The sequence below is a fragment of the Amphiprion ocellaris genome, chromosome 13, assembly GCF_022539595.1.
Source record: "Amphiprion ocellaris isolate individual 3 ecotype Okinawa chromosome 13, ASM2253959v1, whole genome shotgun sequence".
NCBI classification, from domain to species: Eukaryota; Metazoa; Chordata; class Actinopteri; family Pomacentridae; genus Amphiprion; species Amphiprion ocellaris.
The window spans coordinates 33,309,718-33,319,537 of record NC_072778.1 but is presented as its reverse complement, the minus strand read 5'-3'; the positions used below and the strand labels follow the sequence as shown (position 1 = coordinate 33,319,537).

At 40.3% G+C, this 9,820-nt stretch overlaps 1 protein-coding gene across 2 annotated transcripts; it reads left to right on the top strand.

Annotated features, from left to right (window-relative positions):
* The first annotated feature begins 2,272 nt into the window (after positions 1 to 2,272).
* On the top strand, positions 2,273 to 9,734 carry hmmr (hyaluronan-mediated motility receptor (RHAMM)). Of its 2 annotated transcripts, none has more exons than XM_023298175.3 (19): positions 2,273 to 2,430; positions 2,645 to 2,743; positions 2,843 to 2,925; positions 3,021 to 3,098; positions 3,263 to 3,451; positions 3,574 to 3,660; positions 3,757 to 3,868; positions 3,977 to 4,042; positions 4,302 to 4,375; positions 4,496 to 4,566; positions 4,649 to 5,016; positions 5,112 to 5,260; positions 5,373 to 5,608; positions 6,914 to 7,114; positions 7,203 to 7,925; positions 8,015 to 8,087; positions 8,689 to 8,865; positions 8,975 to 9,137; positions 9,261 to 9,734. In XM_023298175.3, exons 1-19 carry the CDS (start codon positions 2,385 to 2,387, stop codon positions 9,275 to 9,277), a joined length of 3,012 nt encoding a protein of 1,003 aa, XP_023153943.2. In that variant the 5' UTR covers positions 2,273 to 2,384; the 3' UTR covers positions 9,278 to 9,734. The 2 variants fall into 2 exon arrangements, with proteins under 2 accessions (XP_023153943.2, XP_023153942.2); XM_023298174.3 differs by having other exon boundaries at positions 2,840 to 2,925.
* The last annotated feature ends 86 nt before the right edge of the window (positions 9,735 to 9,820 follow it).

The following is a 9,820-nucleotide window of genomic DNA, read 5'->3' as shown; positions in this document are numbered from 1 at the left end:
GGTCTGCCTGTAAGTGCAGCATTAAATAGATTCCCTATATAGAGAGATCAGCTGGATACTTAAGGCCACGGAGGGTTCAGTATCATGAGGAAAATTTATTAGCAGTTTTAAGTTTATGCACTCTGGGCTTTGTATGGCAAAGTTACAGATTTTTTTTTTAGACAGAATTACCATAGAATTTGACAGATCCAGGCTAAAAAACTATTAAAGTCAAACTGAGGGGATATTTCATACCTGACTTGCATACTTGTCAGTGTAGAAGTTGTTTTAAAATCAAATTTTCAGTAAATATAATACAACAGTTGCACAGATATTAAAGTCCATCTTTTTCCTATTATGCACACTGAACTAAAATATAAATGCAGCATGCAAATAATCTTTTTTGACTCAGAGCAAAAGTTAAAAATGTCATTACTCCACCAAGGAACACGGCAGAGTTATGTGACGATCGGCGTACGTTTGTCTGTGTGCAACATTACTCAAAAAACTGAACAACGGATTTGGATGTCATTTTCAGGGAAGGTCAGAAATGACACAAGGACCAACTGATTAGATTCTGGCAGTGATGCTGCTTATAGTCCGGATCCACGGATTTGTTCAAGATTCCTGAATCATTGTGAGATAGCGGCACAGCATCACTGTAACTATGACAACAAGTGAACACTACGTCAGCTGCCTGCTGACGATCACATGATTGCAATCCTACTACAAATCTACCACTGTGGACTTATCGGGACTTACCCGTCGGAAATCATACAATGACTGAGCAGCCTTGGTGAAGTACTGCACTCTCTGAATGCTTTTCTTGTTTTTATTGTTATGAGAAAAGGGGTTATATTTAGCTCACCGTGCACAAAAAAATTGAGCTGTTAATTTGTGACAAACCACTATTCTAATCCACACCTTAGTCAGGTGTGGCTTTGAGAAACAATAGTCACAGTGAGTACTACACAGAAAGTCCTTTGACCAAAAGGCAACCTATAAATGCAGCATTATTCAAATGACACAATTCCACAGTTGATAAATGAAAGACGAGGACAGGCTACGGAGAAGTTGGATGCTGCATGTCCGTGAGGGACAAAACCAGGCACTTGGATGTCCGCAACACCACCATTTGTCAACTAAGAAATAGTTTGAGATAGCATGGTAGAACAGACAGTCTGCATGATGCCGTAGACAGATGCTTTTGACTATATAATCCTCTCCCCCAAAATGTCCACCAAGTTCACCAAACTCTTCAGAACAACTGGGACAACGTTCCACAAGGAATAGGACAACCTTATTAACTCTGTGTTGCAGATGTGTGACTGGTTATTAACTTGTGATGTCTGGTCTATGACCCCACCATCAAGCTGCTCTTTATCATTTCTGCTATAGAGCGTACTTGATTCTTTCATGACATTCATTCCTTTTGTAGTGATGCTGTGGCTATTCCCCTATGTTAAAAATGGATAAATCCAAATGGCTAAAATTTATTTAAATATTACATGCTGTCTTTATATTTTTGTACTGCATACTTTCTACACATGGTTGGATTGGTGGTCAGCTATATTTCTTATGTCAGTAGGGTGTAACTGTGTAAATGTAGACAGGACCTCAGTCTTTACAAGGATAATATTGAAATGTTAATTTTCTTTTGTCACACGTTTGGAACTAAGGAAAACATCTGACAAAAAATATTAAAAAATAGAATAAAAATAATGCATTGCAACATACATAATCTACATTTTCAGTAATTTTTGATTAGCAAAATGGAAATTCTATTTCTGATAGGTGCATTAGCAAGAATGCCTGTTTAGAAACTGTTTTCACGAAAGACTCACTTTAGCAAACATTCCTTATATTTTCTATGCATTCCAAGTCACATAATATGTATCTTTTCAATTATTTGAATTAAATACAGTCACAATTTGGCATCAGATGTATGCATTAGTAAAAAGACCAACACTTTTGCCCACTTTCAGGCATATATTTCAAACATGCTGTATGCATGTAGGTCTGTGAAAGCTTGGACTACTCCACACAGGATAAGTAGGTAAAGGTAGTTGATAGACAATAGCCAAAGTGTGCACACTACTATATCTGAAATTATACAAATTTACACTCAAATTCAGTTTCGAGTCCACAATTTTCAACCAACACAGATGCAAGTCAGGTGTTTCTTTGAGTAAAGTCGAGGGTTTCTGAAAAAATGCCAGGAGTGTACGAGTCCCCACGTAATCTGGGACTGGATTCCTATTGGCTGTACGTACATTAACGTACGTATGACGTATTTTTGAAATTCAAGCGGCGGAGCGTTTGTTGTTGTGTGTCATCAGGAGCTGCAGTGCAGCGTTGGCGAGTCTGTTCTGAAATTAATCCTTAGTTGTTAAAGTGGATTAAAAATGTCTTTTTCAAGAGCCCCATTGAAGAGGTTCAACGAGCACGTAGGTGAGTAACGTTTAAGCGTGTAGCATCTGGCTATATTATCAACTCATACGGTAAGTAGCTTATGCTAACTGACGTACGCAGCTAGCTGCCAGTGTGGTCCCGCGTTAGATTCGTTTAAGTTGATAAAAACCCGTCAAACAAAACAAACTAGTAAAAGTTGATATTTAAACTAACAAAGAAGTATCGTTAGCTAATATTGTGCTGTTATCCGAAGGTTGCGCCCCTCCACCGGGGTCCTACGAGGTCAAACCAGGGGACCTGAAAGGAGCTGCGTCCTTCGACAAATCCGACCGATTCAGACCTGTTAAAGCAGGTGGGGGATGTGATAAACGCACTGCAACAAGCAACAGTATTATCTATTATCGAAAACATAAAATGTTGTGCTGATGTTTTCTTTGTCTGTCTCCAGCAGCTGGAGCTGCTCTGCCACCACCATCACCTTCCAGAAACGCCCTAGTGTCTCCTGTCCGTAGGACTCTGTCGGTTGATGGTCTTGTAAGTTCATAGTTCAACATGTTCAGATGACTCTGCTCGGCCTAGAGATACTTCCATCATTAAACTATACCCCTTTCTCTTTTGCCCAAATCTAGGTTGAAGGGTCGGGTGTAAAGAAAGAGAAGAATGGCATGACTTTTGAGAGGAAACAGCAGAAACTTCTGGAGAAAGAGGTACACTTCATTGAAGAAACATTTGTACTATATATTACTGCTAGTCTTATGTAATAAGAAGCTTTTGTCATTTAGTTGTAACTGTAAGCAACTGGTCTTCAAATTCATAGTGTTCCTATTCCTGCAAATGTCAAAGCTATGACTTGAGCTTGGTTTCTTTCCAGATCCGGTCCCTGGTGCAGCAGCGAGGGGAACAGGACCATCGCTTGCTGGCTCTGGAAGAGGAGCTGAAGAAGGTGGAGGCCAAGCTGTTGGCTGCAGTCCGGGAGAAGACAGGCCTCTCTGCCAGTGTTACTACACTTGAAAGACAGCGAGCCGAGCTCAAGAAAGTCAACGAGTTCCTAAAAAACAAGGTTTGCTTCATTTTGATACTCATATCTAGGCTTTATTTTGGATAGAAACTCTCCTTAATATGGGGGCATATGTTTAAATCAAATGAGTTGTAGATGAAACTTTTTACTGCACTTTTTTTTAGGTTTCTGCTGATACTACAAAAAAGAGAATTAATTCTCTCACAATGGAGTTGATGGAGGCAAGAAATAATTTGGATGTTAAAAACAAGGTATGGTTTGTTCTTCATTGCTGAATCCCAAATGAATGTGCTCTTCCTTAACCACAGTTGATGGTGCTTAATTGTATTGCATGTTTTTGTATCCAGGAGTTGAGTGTCCTGCAAGTTAACACTGAAGGTCAGCTGAAGGTGTTAGAAACTGACCTCCAAGCTGCCAGTGCTACTGCCACTGCCCTAAAAGACAGGAATAAAGACTTGGGTAAGATCTTAGAATATATTTTCATATATTTCATAGTGCTACCAGGAATAAAACTGTGCTTTCCAAACTTGTATAATTCAAACAATCTTGATTTTTACCCTTTTATAGAGGACCTCCACCATGTGACAAAAAACCAAAACGAAGAGCTGGAGAATGAAAATGCTAAGTTACATGGTGAGTTCTGTGCATGGCTTGTTGTTGACTTTATACTCAGCTGAGTTTAGCCATAACTTGAAGTGTGCATTTTTAGCATTTATGGCTTAGTGACAACATTTCTCAGCCTCTGTGCAGTGTCCTCTGCACAAAGCATGCATGTCTCTACTATTGGCCTTGATTTACAAAGAACATCAGAGTTACAGGTAGCACCGTTCCTGCTTCTGATTGTGGGTTTGTTTGCATGTACTACCAACTGTAATTCTGTGTAATTTTCCAGCTCTAATACAGGAACTGAAAGAAGAGATCAAAGTATTACAAGGATATCTGGATGTAGCCAATGACCAGATCCAGGTATAAACTATATACATTGTGTCTATAAGAGCAAATGTTACAAAAATGTGTTTTTTCTCTATCTTTTGGTCATAACTTATGATAGCTATGCAGACATGCTTGATCTGTTTGTTGTTGTAGGATCTCCGTTTACAGATTCAAGACAAGACACATGAGAACACTGTTGCTGGTTGTCAAGTTGAGAAACTAAAGTAAGCAAGTACTTGATGCTTCCTCCTAACAAGGTTTGTCTCAGCTAAATGCCAAGGCCACTCATTTCTCTATTTTCCACAGGCAACTGGAGGCTGAACTAGAACAGCACACTACTGAGCTAGAAGCCATTAAAGATGTGCTGAGACAAAAAGAGGGGGAGGCCTACAAACTCCAGCAAGAGTTGCAGGCATCAAAAGATGCTTTACACGAAGTGGAAAACAGACTGGAGAACCAAGAGCTGGAGCTTATAGCTTCTCAAAAGTCAGTGAGTGACATGGAGAAGCAGATAAAGTTGGCCAACCAAGAAGCTGAAGACTCTCAAGCAACAATCCATCAGCAGGAGGCAGAGCTTGTTAGACTGAGGGAGGTGCTCAGAAGAACAGAGAAGGAGTTGGATGAGAGAGTGGCCCATCTAGAACAGAGATGTCTGTATTCTGAGGAGGAGAGAAGTATGTGCATCCTGATCCACTAACTTTGTTCATTTCAGGTGCAAAATAATTTAAATTTTCTAATGTATTTATAATCTGTGTGTGTTTGGTTTTAGGCAAGACTCAGGAGGAGGGGCTGAGGAGAGTGGAGGAGTTGAAGGTGGAGCTGAACCAGCTAAAGGAGACTAGAAAAGATGAGCTAAAGAGACAGATTCAGCTCCAGCAAGAGCATGACACACTTACTGAAGAACTTTCAAAAGAAAAGGTGAAGCACACATTTTTTTCTAAAAGATAGTCCTTTTTTTTTTTTTTTTTAAACATAATGCATATCAGTGCATTGATGCTTAAGCTCTTGGTTACGCTTTTCTTGTCTGCAGGCACTTGTGGACTCCCTGTCTGTGCTGGTGGAGCAGGAAAGGGAGGATTCTGAGGAGCAATTGAGACAGCTGAAGGAGGAGATGGAGGAGGTGTTGGGAGAGCTTGCTGTCATGGAGGAAGAGGAGCAGAGGAGGCAGGAGGTGGCAGAAAAGAGTCAGGAGGCCCTTCAGAAGCTGCAGGAAGAGAACAAGGAGATGGAGACGCAGCTGAGTGATACAAGGGCATTATTGGAGAGGTGAGCAATCAACGGATAAACACGTTGATAGTAAAGGTCAAACATTAACCGCAGGTTGTCAAGGGGGGGTGGGATCTGAATATTCGGATCTCAAAATAAATATTCGGATACTGCCGTATCACTGAGTCATACTTAGATTAAATAAACTTGCAAAACAGCACCTTTTAATTTGTTGTTACTGTCTGCATGTTACTATTTGGACTCACAGGCAGCATTTCCCAGCATCCACCGTACATTAAGTAGAGAAAAATAATTATGGTAGCCAGTCTGTCAAACGTATGACACAGTCAGTGGGTCACTGTCTATTTTTGTTTATGACCAATTTGAAGTTTGCCAGTCAGTCACCTCACTGCCTCAGTATTGGCATATGAGGGCAAGAGGGCACTCGGTGGGGAACTTGTTCTCTGCTTTTATTAGACAGTGACGAGTGGTGACTGACAGTTCAAATAAGGCATGGGATGTTTGGTGAGTGTCATGCCACTGTTTTGGAAGGATGACAGTCTTGTCATGTGTACTGTACTAGTAGGGCTTCTCCTAATTATCATTTCATCTGTCAGTTATTTTCTGGTTCATGTGTAGTGTATTGTTTTTCTGTGAAATGGTCAAAAATGGACATCACTTTTTGTTAGAGCCCAAGATGATGCCTTCAGATGCCTTGTTAGGTCCAACGAACCGTCCATAACCCAAAGATAACTAGTTTACTGTCATGTGTGACCAACAAAGGAACAGATTGTCATATATGAGAAGTTAGGAAAAAGATGCATTTTTTTTGCATGTAAAATGACTCACATTTTTAATCAGTTACCAAAATAGTAAAAATGTGTGCAGTCAACTGTTTGATTAATTTACTTCTTTTCTCTTCGTACAAAGGCAATATGAAACCATAGCTCTGTTGTGTAATTCATCATCAAAGGAAGACTTACAGATTTTGTGCAGTCAAGGTCTACATTACTCAAGAATTCATATGTTTATTACAACAAATTGTCACAGATTTGTCTACTGGGATAAAATGATGAATTATATGCAGAGGTTCAAAGGTGGAATCTGGACAGACATGGATGCAAACTGCAACTACAATTGGAGGAGGCATGCAACCGAAAGGCAGACACTTTTGTTAGAATAAGCTATAAATGCTGTGGCAGCTTTGACACAGAAATGTTTACCTGCATTGACAGAATTCCAATTTATATACAGAAACTCATCTAGCAAGATGGAAGTGTTTCTTGATGTTGCCATGTCCATTTGATTTGTGTTGGCTTTAAATGTAGTATTGTCACTTTACAGAATGCTTGTTTTGTTTTTCAGCACCCAAGAGGCTCTTAAGGAAGCAAAGGGAAAACAGAGAGAACTGGAAGTAGAAGTGGAGAGAGTGACCCACCAAATGAAGGAGGCAATGGACACAATGATTGAACAGAAAGAGGAGGAGATCAAGAAAGCGAGGAAGTCGTTTGAAGACCAACAGGAGAGAGAGTTAGCTGAAGCCAAACAAATGGAGGAGAACTCGAGGTATGCTTCAAATTCACAATCAGTTTGTGTTCAAATAGTTGTCATGCTTCCTTCTTCTTATGCATTCTCTTTGTCCTTGACTTGGTAGAATGGTCCTGGAGGTGCAGGCTTGCCTTGCACAGAAAGATGAGGAGATGATGGCCACAGAGACGAGACACGCTGCTCAGATCAATCAGCTTCAGCAGGAGCTACAGGTGCAGACAAAGGAGAAAGAAGAGGCACTGGGGCAACTAGAGGAACAGAGAGGTCAAAGTGTAACTCAGCTCCAAGAAGAAAGGGAGAAGGCCCAGAAACTACTGGAGGAGGTCAGCAAGGAAAAAGAAGATATAATGGAACAGCTCCAACAAGAAAGAGAGGAGAAAGTTAAGATTCAGACAGCCCTCCAGGAGGAAAAAGGAGCATTAGAGGTTGAAAGGAAAGACCAGCAGCAGGTCAGGTCAGAGGCGCTCCGACTACAGGCCGAGCTTGAAAGAGCAGAAGAGGACAGGAAGAGTCTGCTGTCTCAAGTAGAACTCAAAGACCAGGTCAGGCGTGCTCTTGAAAATCAACTAAGCACAGCTGAGCAGGACAGAAATGAGCTTCGGTCTCGCCTGAATGAGGCTGAACAAGGTGTGAGCTTCCAGGCCCAATTAGACCTTATGGAGGACAAGACACGGGATCTGCAGCGCGAGTTAGAAGAACATCGACAAGACAGACGAACTCTGAGAGAACAGGTAGAAGTTCTGACTCAGGAGAAGGTTACACTGCAGTGGGAGATGGAGGAGCAGCGACAGGAACTTGAAAGACAATTAGCTGAAGTGCAAGAGAAGAGGTGAGCGATACTGGATTTGTTTAAATGTGTTATCTGGAGAATATTTCTTAATATTTGCAAATTTTAATTTATCAATCCTGTCTTCTAAGCTCCCTATATTCAGAGACGGATCATTGGAGGACACAGTATGAGGAGCTGTTTGCTAAAGTCAGGCCGTTCCAGGTCAGTCATTTTCACATGAAATCACAGAGTAGCCACATGAACTTTCATTTAAGCTGCACTAATCAATTTTATATTGACAGTGGACAAAAATTACTGAGTTTAATGTCCACAGTCTTGATAGAAATGAACCCACAGATAATTATTACCTGTTCCTGCAGTTCAGTTCAGGTTTAGGGAATGTTTTTCAGTGTCTCTTGTTGTTTTGGTTTTAAAGTCTGAAACCATACGTTTTTCATTCCGTGTCATTAACCTTAGTTTTCGGCCCCAGAGCTCTGATTAAACCCACTTTACTCTATCTGCTCAGTGCTAAATGGCTGACAGATGTAGTGGGCGACTAAATGGTGAAAATAGTATAGCATTTAGTAGCTAAAAGGACAGATCTTTCCCTCAGATGTTACTGAAGAATTAGACCGACGTTAATCAGGTCGCCACAGATGATCTGATTGAGTGCCAGTGTTGCTAATACATTCAAAATATTAATTATGTGATGCAATAACATGTCACTGTTGTGTTTACAAATAAAAATGTTCAATTCATGCTTGTTTAAGTTAAATGCAGGAGTAAAAACCTTCTGAAAGTTTATATTGATGTGTGCCCCCAGGAACAGCTCAATGCCTTTTCAGCAGAGCGAAATGCACTCCTTAATGAGAATGGGGCAAACCAGGAGGAATTAAACAAACTGGCTGACGCTTATGCTCGCCTCCTGGGGCACCAGAACCAGAAGCAGAAGATCAAACACGTGGTGAAGCTGAAAGATGAAAACATCTCCCTGAAACAGGTGAAAAGCGAAAGCGGCAACGCCTGCTCTCCAAAACAAACACATTTTGGTTCAAATTCAAGTGTTTGTACTTCATCCTCGTTTTTTTCCGTCCTGCCTGTGTGTGTAGGAGGTGTCTAAGCTTCGTTCTCAGGTGAGCCGGCAAAAGAGTGAACTGGAGCAGCTGAAGTCAAAGCTCCCTGGTGCTCCTCGCCGCAAGTTTGATCCCAGCAAAGCCTTCCAACATGACAAGGAGAACTGGCAAACTGAAACCACAGAACCTCTTAGAGAAGGTGAGTACTGCACTACAACACCTTGAACCTATATAGAGCCAATACTGTTAAGGATATGATAACAATCAGAGCTGTTTTTACAGAGGCATTTGCAGAATTCTGATTCTTTCTTTATTTTGTTAGGTAACCATCATGCGTAATGGGGCTCTTCTAACAAACAAGATGTGATAGCTAATGGGATGACAGATTACACTTTTAAGGTTTGATGTTTTTGGTGATGTTTGGTCAGTATTTTATAATTCTTGAAGTCTAAACTGTATCACTACATGCTGATGTACATCCTTTTGTATTTATGTGTTTTATTTTTTTAAAAAGATATGTTAGAAGCAAAATGTGTGTGCACAGGAGCAGTGTGTAAAAATAGCCAGGAGATGGATTGATGCAAGTCGTAGTTGCTTCTAATCAAAGATCAAAAGCATTATTAGCATCCAAATGTAAAGTGCATGTCACTATTAACTTAATTTTGGAATTTCATCCTTTTAACCTATTTAAGAACTCTTAGGTAGCAGGACCAGTAAATGTTTAATGTGCGATAACCCTTTTGAAATCTTCCTTCTTTTGTAAATAAAGACAGATTTTAATAACTTTTTAACAGAAGTGTTACTGACATTTATGTTCTTACCCAGTGTTAAAAAAAAATTCCCATATATAGAGCCTTTTTTTTTTTTTTTTTGCTTCGTTCG

Excerpts from the sequence above, each read along its gene's own strand:
- hmmr (XM_023298174.3), top strand. The coding sequence starts at position 2,385 with ATGTCTTTTTCAAGAGCCCCATTGAAGAGGTTCAACGAGCACGTAG. Across the intron at positions 2,431-2,644 it reads GAGGTTCAACGAGCACGTAG|GTTGCGCCCCTCCACCGGGG; the intron begins GTGAGTAACGTT and ends TGTTATCCGAAG. Across the intron at positions 4,043-4,301 it reads TGAAAATGCTAAGTTACATG|CTCTAATACAGGAACTGAAA; the intron begins GTGAGTTCTGTG and ends GTAATTTTCCAG.